We start from the raw sequence: 14,472 nt of genomic DNA, 5'->3' as shown, positions 1-14,472 counted from the left end.
GGTGTCACTAGAGTATAATACATTGACAAGTTACTCTGTGTGTCTTCTCCACGGCCTGTAAGGCACACATGTTTTCATCTTCATCACAAATCCCCATTCTTCTGAAGTAAAAAAAAAACAAAAAACAAAAAACCCTTATTTTCCTCCCAAGAAGAATGAGGAATGAGGACGCAAAGAAAGAGGACATACTCATTGTCACAGTTCCAGGTCAGCTAGCAAGCCAGCACAGGGGCAGCTGCCCTGTCGAGCTGCTAGCAACACAGCCCAGAGCCGGGAACAAGATGAGTTTTATGAACCATACTTATTATTGGGGCCAAAAGCCAAAAGGGAGGAGGAGAGGAGGAAAAAAAATCAACAATCCTCTTACTGTTTGATTATAGAACTTTTGCAAAGGAGCTAATTAGCACCTCTGCAAAGCCCCTGGAAAACACAAATACTGGTTTTTCTCACAGTTTCTGAGTTCTCAGGGACTGGGCAGGAATTAAAGGCACCTAGAAATAAATTCAGGGATCAGTCCTAGGGGGCTCTGGACAGTCAGCATGGGGTACTAAATAAGCACAGTGTAGGAGAGGAATGCGGAGAAGGCAATGGCACTCCACTCCAGTACTCTTGCCTGGAAAATCCCATGGAGCTAGTAGGGTAGGCTCCTGGTAGGCTCCAGTCCATGGGGTCACTAAGAGTAGGGCACGACTGAGCGACTTCACTTTCACTTCTCACTTTCATGCATTGGAGAAGGAAATGGCAACCCACTCCAGTGTTCTTGCCTGGAGAATCTCAGGGACAGGGGAGCCTAGTGGGCTGCCGTCTCTGGGGTCGCACAGAGTCGGACACGACTGAAGCGACTTAGCAGCAACAGGAGAGGAATGATGAAAGTAACAGACAAGATCCAATCTGAATGTCCCTAAAGCCCAAAGTGAAACAGATGCTCCTGTGAATATTTTTATTTTGTTGGGAAAACTCAGAGAGATAATCAGTATATCCCAAGGGTAGAGAGAAATAGCCTTTCATACACAGATATTTATCAGCTCCCGTACAGTCATGGTGCTGGGAATCAACTAAGGATGCTGCTCAGGAAATCAAGGAGAACACACCAGCGCCCTGAGTTCTCAGTCATAGGAAGAGGTTGAGACCCAGGTCTCGAAAGGCAGACACCTGAATGAATCCCTTCCTCCCCGCCACTTCCTAAAGCCAACTGCTGAAATGAACTTCTATTTTGGCCATTAGAAGCCTCTCTTTTGTCATGTGACTTACTGACACTCTGACTTCTGTCTGAATATCAGCCTGACTTCATGCTGTCTTACCATTTGACAATCACCACAAATATCAGTAATGTTTGTAGTTTGATCAGTAATTAGACTTCCCAATTGTTGGCTGTTAAAAAACTAGATTATGTCCATCTCCTTGGTTTCCTATTTTCAAATGACACCTCTTTGGGAGACTTGGACAAATAATTGACTTTAGATAAGTATGTACAGCCCAGAGAATGCCATTAAAATCATTCTACCATATATCAGCCTAAAAAAAATTATAAAAGGTGGCTTTGGTTTTCATATAAATATCTTAGAACAAGGAAAGTAGGGAAAATAGAAGAGGCACAGTAGAGTCATAAATAAGTCTATCTGTAAAACCAAAATTAACCATAGCCCACTATTTAGATCATAACGTCAGAGGAAGTGATGTGGTAAAATAGCTAGTAAAATGCAGTCATTGAGTAATTCAGGTCTATAGTCAGCAGTAATGAAAATACCAGTACATAACCACCAAGGTCATTCATTACACTTAAGTGACTGCATTAGAGCATTTCACCTTTTTCTTGTGTTCAACTTCTTCTCTCTTGTTTATGTTATCAAGGCCTATATAAAGACATCAGAATTTGTGCAGGCAAACCAACTACAGAGATGCTGCCAAAAAGCCTCTAAGTGAAATGTGTTAATAAAGTTCCTTGGAGTTTTATCACCTTTCTCCAAAAGTTTTGCATTTTAATTCTACAGACTTTATTTTCAAATTGACTTCATCATTAATGCCACCTATGAAATATGAAGGCATTGTACTAGCTTGATGAAATTAAGGTTTTTCATAAGATCAACAAATCACCATGGAGTATCCAGGCAATCTACTCAAAGAGAATGATTTCTTTTATAGACTGGACTGAGCAACAGTCAGGGAACTGTTCTACCCAAGACAAAGAAAGAGGACAAATGTTACACGGGATGATTCTCTCATTATATGCAAAACACATTTTATTTTCTGTATTCTTACTAAAAGAACATAGCCAAGATGAGCCCTGCATCAAAATTCTGCCACTTTCTATCTGGAGACCTGATTTTATTAATACATTTATGAAATGGGAATCAGAAAGATCCTTCCTATCAACTGTTAGAAAAATCAAGTGAGACCAAGCAGGTAAGAATTCTGCAAGTAAACTATAGACTATGAAATATATAAGGTGTTGTTGCAGAGAACCTGCAAAGCACAAGAGAGCCAGTGAATGCAGGCAAGAGTCTTCCCACAGAAATTCCTACTGAAAACTTCGGGTGTGAGGGGTGACAATCAGAGCTTAAGGGTGGGTAATCCTCTGCTTCATGAAGAAACATCTTAGGAAGGCCACACCTTATTGACTAAGTGCCATCGTCTAAGAGGATTTAACAGTAAACAACCTAAGTGACCCCACTGTCTTATTTCCATTTGACATCAGTTGATATCACCCTGACTTCAGTGGAAGCCTTTGCTATTGTTACAATTGTCTGAACCTCTGGCATGTTTCATGATTGATTTTTCTCCACTTTTATCAATCACAGCAGATAGCTTTGGGAAAATGAAGGTTCAAAAGAGGACCTACTGTAGGAGAAAGTGCATGAGCAATTTTTAGTTCCCTGTGAAGGCCAAGGCCAAGTCAGTTTCTTTCAATTCCACTAGTTTGATGTCTTCCAGGGAACATGTCATGAGTCCAAGGAAAAGAATCGAGAACGCTGTACAGGACATAGTTTTCACATCAGACTCCTTTCTGTTGGCCTATTGCTCCGTCCAAGATGGAAATGGCCCAGAAATTCATGAAAGGGAATAAGTAGGCTGTTCTAAGTACCCCTCTGAAGCTATTCAGAAATCAAAGCTAATGTTTCTAAGCTATTGTCAAAGCTATACTAACTTTTAAAAAGGAGATTTCTAGCTGGGAAAGGAGGAAAATAAACAGAGGAGGAAAACACTGAATAAATTGGGTCCTGGGAAGCAAAAGAATCAAGCTTTACTTACATGTGCTGTAAGTTGCTGTTTTTCAGGAATGCTTTATGAGCCACAGATTTTAATCCAGAATCCACAATGGTCCTAAGAAAGTACACAATGGCGTGAATGTTAGAACTAATGAACACCCGTCCCTCTGACTATTACAGAGCATAAAAAAGTTCTGACATAAGGTATGCAAGTTCTGAGTACTCACAGGTTTTTCAGTCCCACGTAAGCTTCAAGATCATCTTCGTTGATGATTTCTAATCTTTTCTGATTTGCAATGTAACTGCAAAAAAAGAAAAGAAAAACAGAGTGCAAACTCAAGACTCAATGCAGGAAATCCATAAAAATTAGGCAACTTCCATCCAACCTCACCAGACTGCTCAAGGTGATCCCTCCCCACCCACCTGGCCCCACCATTTATTTTAAATACAGCAAGGGGAGGAACACTGAGTGTGATCAAGGAGAAACCATGGTTGAGCAGGTTTCATATTCAATGACAGGACCATCAGGTTTCTTATTAAATTTTTATCACTCTTTCAACTAACAAGTTCAGTTTGCCTCTCCAGTCAAGGTATCCCCTGGATACAGAGATGAAAATAACTTACAAATGCATCCACTACCTCTCAAAAGCATTTCAATCTGTGACAGCCACAGGGATGCTGGCACCACCACACACAGGACAAGTCACATCTGTCCTCACCTTCCAAGAGTAGCAGTCCCTCCTTCCTTTTACCTCCGGAAACACTGAGGCAGATTCCCCTCCCCCTTTCTCTCCTTTCATCCCTTCCTCCAAACCCTCTCTTTTCCTGGCCCAGGATCCACTCTTTCTGCTTTTGTCAGTAATGAAATGAAAATTTCCTTTCAGGAGCCACATTTCACAAACCCCACATTGGCCTCGTGTACTCTCTGTAGAGGGGCTTCCCACATGATGCTAGTGGTAAAGAGCCTGCCTGCCGAAGCAGGAGACTTAAGACATGTGGTTTCATTCCCTGAGTTGGGAAGATTCCCCTGGAGGAGGGCACAGCAACCCACTCCAGTATTCTTGCCTGGAGAGTCCCATGGACAAAGGAGCCTGGTGGGCTACAGTCCATAGGGTCACAAAGAGTCAGACACGACTGAAGCGACTTAGCACATATGCATGCAGGCACACGCTCACTCTCTGTAGAAACCTCTTCCCCATCTGCCAGTCCTTCAAATACAGGAGTAGACAGGTAATGCTGGTTGCACAGAGAGCTCCATCCCCCTGGCTATGACTGGCTTAGAAATGTGCTGTAACCTCGACTGGACTAATGAGAAGCTTCCCTAAAATCAAAAGATGCATGCTGTGACAATGCCTTTCTCTTTCTCTGGGATCCTAGCTGAAAGAGTACACAGGCTTGGGGATTCCATGAGAAATATTTCTACCACAGGGAAAGGTAATGTTCAAGAATGAAGTCAGCACACAGGAGGAAAGAGAGCTAAGAGATAAAAAGAGAGACAGGACTCTGAAAATGCCACTTAAAGCCTTTGGATCCACTTGTCTCTGAGGTTAGTTTTCATAATGAAAGTTTGATCTGAAATTTCTGTCACTTGCAACCAGTAAAGTCACTGGTAATATAAACACAAAGCTATCAAACCTATTACCATGGAATTACCCTGTGCTGAAGTTATCTGAGCATCTGTCTATTCACTTTTCTTAGATCATGACCTCTTTTTGAAGATAGCTGGATCCTGTTTTGTAATTCTTAACATGCACCATGGGGCTTCCCTTTTGGATCCGTTGGTAAAGAATCTGCCTGCAATGCAGGAGACCCAGGTTCAATTCCTGGGTTGGGAAGATCCCCTGGAGAAGGAAATGGCAACCCACTCCAGTATTCTTGCCTGGAGAATCCTATGGACAGAGAAGTCTGGCAGGCTACAGTCCATGGGGTCGCAAGAGTTGGACACGACTTAGCAACTAAACCACCACCACAACATGCACCATAGCATCTAACAAAGTACCTTTACAAAGCAGGTCTTCAAGAGTGAAAGGTGGACAGACAGATGGAGGGATAGAAGAATGAATGGGTAATACTTGGAGCTCCATAGACACTCCAGGAAGTTGCATTAGAATGGATTTTTCTTTCTTTTTCAAAACATTTAAGATATATAGCATCCCAATTAAGGCACTGAAAACAAATATGTAACCCTACTGTTAACAACATTAATTAAATGAGAAAAATAATAGCCAATGAGGGAAAAGATATAGCATCTATAGGTACCTTCTGCTCAATCCAAAAGAGGGAAAAAGATATCAAAATACATGGTAACTATTTGAACACCCATTTTTAGAAGATAAATGTTAGAAATAAAATAAAACACCTATTTTTAGAAAACAAACTTTAGAAATAAAATAAAAAGGTTCTGAGAGAACCAAATCACACCAAATAGAAATAATTTTAAAAGGACCCACAAAAACTTTGTCTCCTGTTACATAAGAAAGCAACACTAGGCAACGTCCAAGACAGGGGAGCATCTTCTGCTCAAAGAGCGTGGCTCTCCCCAATACCAGGAGCCTGGAACATAATAGACTTGCAGGAAGGATTCACTCCCTTCTTTGCTTCTACTTCACACAGAAAGAAACATTTTAAGACTCCACCCTAATTACCAAACAAAAATTTTTAACATGAGTTTTTATGAGATATTTCAAAATTACCACACTTTAGATATTTTTTCCCAAGATTTTCAATCCACTAACATTTTCCAGTAAAAACCATAGTAACCTCCCTCTTCCAAATCACTTCCCAATAAAAAACCACATTCCAGAGAGCCCTATATTTTAATGCTTTTTTCATGCATTTGGCAGAGGAAAAGGACAAACAATGTAGGCAAGGTTTCCTTCAGGGTCACAACCAGGATTCCAGGGAACGTGTTCCCTCCTCACAGCTGAGCTAGCAGGGTGGCTGTCACTGTTCTGAAATCCTCAGATTCTTCAGCTCTCTCTGCCTGCCTCGTCACTGACTGCATCAGGGCTTGACACTCAGGAGGTATTTAATCAATGTCTGTGGCACAAAGCATTAATGTTTACCTTTTCCTTTAATTATTTATGCCCTTTATTTTATTGTTATTTCATTTTCATCAGATTTCCAATTTATAAACTCCCCACTTAAGCCTGGTGGGCTGCCGTCTATGGGTTCGCACAGAGTTGGACACGACTGACGCGACTTAGCAGCAGCAGCAGCAGCACTTGTATTCAATAAAGTACAATGAGCTAAACATAAAAACAAAAGGCACTGAAGAAAGAAAAGCCAGGGCAGAGATATCAGTGAAGCTAGGAATTGGGTTTAAAATATATATTTTGGGTTAGCAAAAAAGTTCATTGGGGTTTTTCTATACAAGCTAATGGAAAAACCCAAATGAACTTTTTGGCCAACCCAATATTTGCTGAAAAAGGACCACAAGCTTAATTCTAAGCTTTCCAGTGACCAATGCCCAGGAAGAGAAGAAAAGGAAGATACATTTAGTCAATGGTAAATTTACAGTGATCATGAGATGAAAACTAAGTCAGATGTTAGGCAATACATAACTCTTCTTGAATCTAAGAAGATTTTGCTGAAAACCATCAAAAAAAAAAAGTGAAATTTTGAAAAGTGGTCACTGGAGAATATTCTTCCACCGTGGAGGCAGGAATGCTAGATAAAGAATGGATTTTCCTCCTGGTTAAAATGGAAAAAAATCAACAGAAGAGCTGGATGCAAAAGTCAGCAAGTGCCCCTCTGGATGCCAAGAATTCCCTGTCGTAAGTTACCATCTGCACAGATGCCCACAACATAGCCATAGGCCAGAAACTGCTGATGAAATCTACCCCTTAAGAAACATTTTTTTAGGTACCATTAAGGAGGAATCATAGACTGGAAGCCAGTAAAGTTAATAACAAACAATTCACAGAGGGGAACACCAACAGTCCAGGAACATATGAAATGCTGCTCACCCCTGAAGGAATCTGAAATGCAAACTAAAATAACATGGACTTACCATTCCTTTCCTGCTAGCTGGACACAATGTTTAAAATCTGACTATATAAAGCATTTCTAAGGATCAGTTATTTTTCTCACATTGCTCAGGGGAGCATAAACTGACACAACCACTTTGAAGAGTAATTTGCCAGTATCCTAGAAAATCCTACATCACACGCTTTATAGAGTCCAGCAATTCCATTCTAGGTTTTCACCTGAGAACCACATGAGGAGAAACATATGCAAGAATATTCACTTGTAATACAGTCAGAATAAAAAGCTGAAAACAGCCCAAGGGTCCATCAATTAAGAAACAATAAAATGAGGTGTGTTAAGCTGGATTGAACCAGATCTTCATATTTGAGCAGAAAGAAATCTTCATGCTAAGTGAGGAAAAAAATAAGCAAAATTTCAGACTGATATGTGCTTATAATATAAAACAATTGATGTGAACTTTTAAAAAGACACAGCAAGGGGGGTGGGGGGATAAATTGGGAGACTGAGCTTCACATATACACACTACTATATATAAAATAGAAAACTATTAAGTACAGAGAACTTTACTTAATACTCTGTAATGACCTATATGAGAAAAGAATCTAAAAAAGAGATGATATATGTGTATGAATAACAGATTCACTGTGATGTACAGGAGAAAGTAACATAACATTGTAAATCAACTATACTCTAACAAAAAAAGTTTTTTAAAGCAAAACAATACAATGACATAAAACAATACTACATAGTGAGGGATATTTGTAAGGTATAGAAAGAAGAATGCAAGGAAAGTCATCTTGGGAAAGCAGAATGGGTTTGGGTCAGGAATAAAGAAACAGAAACTGTTAAACTATTTTATTAAACTATTAATTTTCTTAAAAGAAAAATGCCTTTGTAACAAAAAAGACAAAAATATTAAAGTATCAGTTCTGAATATAAGCACCTGAAGTTACTATTATGTCATTACACTTTTATGAATTTTTTAAATGTATAAAGAAAACAGAAAGAAAGGAGGAAGGAAGGGGAAGAAGGAAGGAAGGAAGGAAGGGAGAAAGGGGGGAAAGAAAGAGGGAGAGACAGAGACAGAGAAAGCCACAAGAGAAATGACCACAGGGAAGATGAACTCCAGGGCTTCTCAGTTACTAGGTGACCAAACACACTTGGGCTCGAGTCCCTGGTTCCTTGGACTACCCAAAACCAAACCTTCTAAAAGCCTTCTGCTCCCTGCCCCTGAGCCCCTGGATGGGACCAGAAGACTAAGAAGCATGCTGGGCTGCCCCCTACTGGTGACTTTCACGTGCCTCCACCAGGCTCTTGGCAACACCAGGTCTTCTGAGCTCTGTCCTCTCATCACTCCCACTAATCAGAAAAGCAGCAGCTACAGAGACTAACCTAGGGTTAGGAAGGAGGGAGGAAGGGCCAGGCTAGGGCACACAGCTGAGAGATGCATGGACAGGCAGTGAGGCAGACTTCTGAGAAAACCTTTTCCTGTCACTCCAGTCAAGGTGATGTCCAACTCTGAGGGCTCTTTACTGAGCCAAGCTTTGCTTAGTAGAAGCTTCAAGAAGGGTTTCACTGTCAACAAAGCAGTGGAAAGGCCCAGCATTTTGCTACACACCTTTCTCTTGCTGACAACCCCTAGCTCCTCTGGCCCGTGCCTACCGGTCTGGAAAGCTAAGGTCCCAGGGGCTTTAAGGCAGAAGCCCTCCCCCTAGAGCCCACGCCCTAGCATCCCCATGAATGCAGACAAGCTTTCCAGCTTCTGTCTTTCCAACCTGCAGATGCTGCTGCCTTAGCTCTCTCTCTCTTCTTAACTTTTTGGTTTATATTGGAGTATATGCTAAGGGTAAAACAGAAGAGTGAAAAAGCTGGCTTAAAACTCAACATTCAAAAAATTAAGATCATGGGATCCAGTCCCATCACTTTATGGCAAATATATGGGGAAAAAGTGGAAGCAGTGACAGATTTTATTTTCTTGGGCTCCAAAATCACCATGGACTATGACTGCAGTCATGAAATGAAATTGGAAGGCAAGCTATGATAACCCTAGACAGCATATTAAAAAGCAAAGATATCACTTTGGCGACAAAGGTCCGTCTAGTCAAAGCTATGGTTTTTCCAGTAGTCATCATGGAAGTGAGAGTTGGACCATAAAGAAAGTTGAGCACCAAAGAATTGATACCTTCAGATTGTGATGCTGGAGAAGACTCTTAAGAGTCCCTTGGACGGCAAGGAGATCAGACTAGTCAATCCTAAAGAACATCAACCCTGAATATTCACTGGATGGACTGATGCTGAAGCTGAAACTCCAATACTTTGGCTGCTTGATGCATAGAGCCAACTCACTAGAAAAGACCTTGATGCTGGGAAAGATTGAAGGCAAAAGGAGACGAGAGCAGCAGAGGATGAGATGATTAGCATCACTGATTCAACAGACGTGACTCTGAGCAAACTCTGGGAGATACTGAAGGACAGGGAATCCTGGTGCACTGCAGTCCATGATGTCACAAAGAGTCAGACACAACTTAGTGACTGGAAAACAACAACAACATAGCCGACTGACAATACTGTGATAGTTTCAGGTAGACAGCAAAGCAATTCAGCCATACATATATATGTATCCATTCTCCCCCAAGCTCCTCTTTAAGGACAGTAGGCAGCCTTTGAATAGTGACAGAGACATTGTGGATTTAGATGCTTAAATTTGATACTCCTTAAGAATTTCTACCTTTTACTTCCTTGACCTCAAAGTCCTCTGGCTCACCCCTCCATCTGCAATGTATGCAAAATCCTCACTGGCCTTTGACCATTCTGTTTTGCCCAAATATGCCTTTCTCCTTTACCAAATCTATCTCTACAACTCCTTCTTGGACCTCATATTAAAAGGGTTGTTTTCTATTGTTGATGTTTACTTTCACTACATCCTGAGACCACTATCTACCACCCTAAAAGTTGGAACTTCTCAATGAATTCACCTAAAATTATTCTGTTGTTGTTTAGTTGCTGTCTAACTCTTTCGTGACCCAGTGGATTATAGCCCACCAGACTCCTCTGTCCTTGAGATTTCCCAGGCAAGAATACTGGAGTGGGTTGCCCTTTCCTTCTCCAGGGATCTTCCCGACCCAGGGATCAAACCCGCATCTCCTGCATTGGCAGGGGGATTCTTTCCCACTGAGCCACCAGGGAGCCCCAGAACTAATCTAGGCCCCTCCAATATCTGAGATACTTCCTGATTGACAAGCAACATCAAAAAGACTTTTTCACAATCAAAACATTTTTATTCCATCAGTTGGCAAGCATTTTTTTTAGCATTTATTTTCCTTCTTAACTTCATAATTAAGAATTAGAGGGAATGGAGATACACTTTGTACCCACCACAGTATTTTTCTACTAACCTATATAACTCTCCTACTAAATTGTTAACTCCTCAAACGGAAGAGTGTTACTCATCAAACAGTTGCATGTCCATTTCCTAACTGAGAGCTAATTCTCATGGAATACTGGCTGACTTAAAGCAATCAATCTGACCTCCACATTCCCCATTGGAGTTTTTATTATCTCATTGGAATGACAAGACATATATACACTATAAACATTAAATGAAGATTGTGATAATAGGAGACTTCCCTGGTGGCACAATGGTTAAGAATTCATCTGCCAATGCAGGAGACCCAGGTTTAATCCCTGGTTCTGGAAGATCCCATATGCTCTGGAGCAACTAAACCTGTGCAGCACAAGTACTGAGCCTAATTTCTCAGGCTGGAGAACAGTAACTACTAAGTCCATGTGTCCAATTATTGAAGCCTACATGCACGGCACAATTAAATTTAAAAAAATTGTGATAATAGAAAATAAATTCATTTGTCACACAGAAAACAAGGAAACAAAGTAATGACTGGAACAGAAGACAGCCAATTTTGAAAGCAAAATTTGTCCTATCTAGAAGCAAATTTAGATCACAAACATACAACCTAGTCAATCTAAATACTCATTAATTTTTCGTAAATGATAAAAACTAACTGCCCTCGGAAGATGAGCATTCATTTGCCATCTCGGTCTCAGAAATGTTACAGCTAGAAAGAATCTTCAGACCCAGCTGTTCTTGACCTTGAGGGGTGATGCTCCTGAAGGTCAGTGCTCACTGCCACAGCATCTGATGAGCAGAAGAGATGTTTCTGAGCAGAGGTGAAGCAGCTGCACCGCAAGGGCACAGTGAAGGGACCTACAAGATATGACTGGGCAGTGAAGGCTTCCATAAGGTCAGTCCTTGAAGGGTCCCCAGAAAGTCAACAGGTAAAGAATGCAAATGTAAGCAAAGCCCACACTATTTGCCATTTTACTCTGTTTCATCACCAAAGCTTCTCCAGCCTCAATGTGACATCCAGGGCCCTAGGCCTAACAAAAAGTTCATAGGTGGCTTTTCGGGAAAAAAAGAGAGAGAGAGAAATTTAGGAAAAATTCACAGAAACATTTTTGAACTACAATTTCCTAGAAAGGATACTCATCCCATTTGAAAATATTTCACATTGGCTTTAACAACCTATCAAATAATTCCTCCAGGCAACCTTTCCAAGTAACAAAGAGTGGTTTCTAATGCATCTTTTCTTCCTGTGTATTAGCTTAACAGCAGTATCACTTCAAAGCAAAATATCCTTTACCTTAGACTTTGTTTGGAGAAGGAAATGGCAGTTCACTCCAGTATTATTGCCTGGAGAATCTCCATGGACAGAGGCACCTGGCTGGCTACAAGTCCATGGGATCAGAAAGAGTCAGACATTGACTATGTTAGCTAAACTGTACTTTGGCAATATATCAAAAAGAAATAGAAACAGCAGTGAATATTTCTAATGGTCAGTCTTCAAAATGGAATCATTTCCCAACACTCTGGCGACCCCCATCCCACCCCACCACATAAATAAGTAGTCAAGCTAATAAAAGTAGATAAACTCAAACTTCACAAGAGATTGTGATATGAACTAAGGCTTACAGCCATGGGGTGAGGCATTTCAACTCTGATTGGATCCTTTCTGCCATAAGCTATCTATCACAGGTAATAAGATAGTGCTTTTAAAAAAAAAATTGCCCCTTGGGCTTCCTGGTGGTCGAGTAGTTAAGAATCCACCTTGCAAAGCAGGGGACACTGGTTCGATTCCTGGTTCAGGAAGATCTCACATACCATGGGGCAACCAAGCCCCTGCACCACAATTACTGAGCCTGTGCTCTAGACCCAGGAGCCACAACTACTGAAGCCACGTACCCTAGAGGCCATGCTCTACAACAAGAGAAGCCACCACAATGAGAAGCCCACATACCACAACTAGAGAGTAGCCCCCACTCTCTGAAACTAGCGAAAACCCTCATGAAGCAATGAAGACCCAGTGCAGCCAAAAATAAATAAATAAATATTTAAATAATTGCCCTTGTTCCCTGAATCCACAATAGGGTAGCTTTAGTTTCCCAGCAAACTGCTAAGAAGGAGCTTTGAAGATCAATCCATGATGAGCCAAAGCAGGATTCAAAAGAAAACTTTCTCACTCCTTCAATCCAATCTTCACAGAGGGTCCACTACCCCACCTGTGGCAACATGAATGCAGAGAATACCAAGTAAGCAGGCTCAGAACCTGAATTCCAATAGCCAACCTAATAGCACAAGCTGATTAGCATCAGCACGTCTATGTTTTTGACCAAGGGCATAGAAGTAGCCCCAGTAATTCTTCTTGATAGAATGCTGTGTGCTGGACACTGGGGTATCCATGGGTGTCTCACTTAATCTAGCAAAGCTACCAGAAGAGCACTATGATTTTTTTTTCTGCTTTTTGGAAGAGGAAACCAAGGCCCAAGCTTGCCAGGTCACATCCCCAAGGTCACACGGCTGCCAAAACAGGATTTGAAACCAAATCTACCTGCCTCTGAATTCTGAGCTCAGAGCCACTGTATCACACTACTAGGACCATTAATTTGTAAATCCTTCACCTACAACAAGATATAATTTCTAAAGTTTCTACAAAATGGTCCTTTGCAAATAATCACAGCCTGAAAACAACAGTCAATGAAAAGGAATGAGGACATTTTACAGGATGCTCTCATGTATTATATCTACATAGAGGTAACAGGAGATAAATAAAATGTCTTCTCAGATTTTTACACAATGCCAAGCTCTGAGAACTGCAGCTTCCTAGAATAGCCTAAATTCCTTGGGGATTTAAGAATTCAAGTGCCTGTGGAGAGCATGTAGAGAAAACAAAACCCTCCTACACTGCTGGGGGGAACGCAAATTGGTGCAGCCACTATGGAAAAGAGTATGGAGGTTCCTTAAAAAACTAAAGATAGAACTACCATATGTTCCTGCATTCCCACTCCTGGATATACATCCTGAAGAGACAAAAGATCTAATTCAAAAAGATACATACACCCCAATGTTCATAGCGGCACTATTTGCAATACCTAAGACATGGCAACTACCTAAGTGTCCACTAGCAGATAAATGGACAAAGACGTTGAATATATATACATGCACGCACACACACACACACACACACACACACACATATATATATATGTGTATATGTGTGTGTGTGTGTATATATATATATATATATACACACACACACATATGTAGGGAAGCTTCCCACATGCCACTAGAGGTAAAAAACCCACTTGCCCATGCAGGAGATATAAGAGATGTGGGTTCAATCCCTGAGTTGGAAAGACCCCTGGAGAAGGAAATGGCAACCCACTCCAGTATTCTTGCCTAAAGAACCCCATGGACACAGGAGTCTAGCAGGACCGTAGCCTGCTAGGTTCCTGTGTCCATGGGGTCGCAAAGCGTCAGACACAACTGAGCAACTAACACTTTTCACTTTCCCAGGTGGCTCGATGTTAAAGAATCTGCCTAATGCAGGAGACATAGGAGATTCGGGTTTGATCGCTGTCAGGAAGATTCCCTAGAAAAGGAAATGGCAATCCACTTCAGTATTCTTGTGCAGGAAATCCCATGAATGCAAGAGCCTGGTGGGCTTCAGTCCATGGAGTCACAAAGAGTCAGACAGGACTAAGCAACTGAGCGTGTGTGCATGCATATATATGGGCTATTACTCAGCCATAAAAAAGAATGAAATAATGCCATTTGCAGCAATATGGATGGACCTAGAGATTATGATACTAAGTGAAGTCAGACAGAGGAAGACAAATATTGTGATATCACTTATATGTGGAACCTTAAAAATAATATGAATGAATGTATATTCAAAACAAAAACAAACTCACAGACTCAGAA

The 14,472-nt window shown here is 41.1% G+C and overlaps 1 protein-coding gene across 7 annotated transcripts in view; it reads right to left on the bottom strand.

Moving 5' to 3' along the window:
• The window catches only part of NTRK2 (neurotrophic receptor tyrosine kinase 2), a 400,572-nt gene that overhangs the window by 358,893 nt on the left and 27,207 nt on the right, over positions 1 to 14,472 (bottom strand). For all 7 annotated transcript variants that reach the window (XM_025281959.3, XM_006080618.4, XM_006080619.4 and 4 more), the window contains 2 exons: positions 3,434 to 3,508; positions 3,250 to 3,321 (listed from right to left, as the gene is read on the bottom strand). In XM_025281959.3, the coding sequence (XP_025137744.1) occupies positions 3,250 to 3,321; positions 3,434 to 3,508 (147 nt within the window). The remainder of the gene's footprint in view (positions 1 to 3,249; positions 3,322 to 3,433; positions 3,509 to 14,472) is intronic.

The sequence above is a fragment of the Bubalus bubalis genome, chromosome 3 (assembly GCF_019923935.1).
Source record: "Bubalus bubalis isolate 160015118507 breed Murrah chromosome 3, NDDB_SH_1, whole genome shotgun sequence".
Taxonomy (NCBI): domain Eukaryota; kingdom Metazoa; phylum Chordata; class Mammalia; order Artiodactyla; family Bovidae; genus Bubalus; species Bubalus bubalis.
Note: the sequence above shows the minus strand (reverse complement) of the source record. Positions and strands in the feature narration are given on the sequence as shown.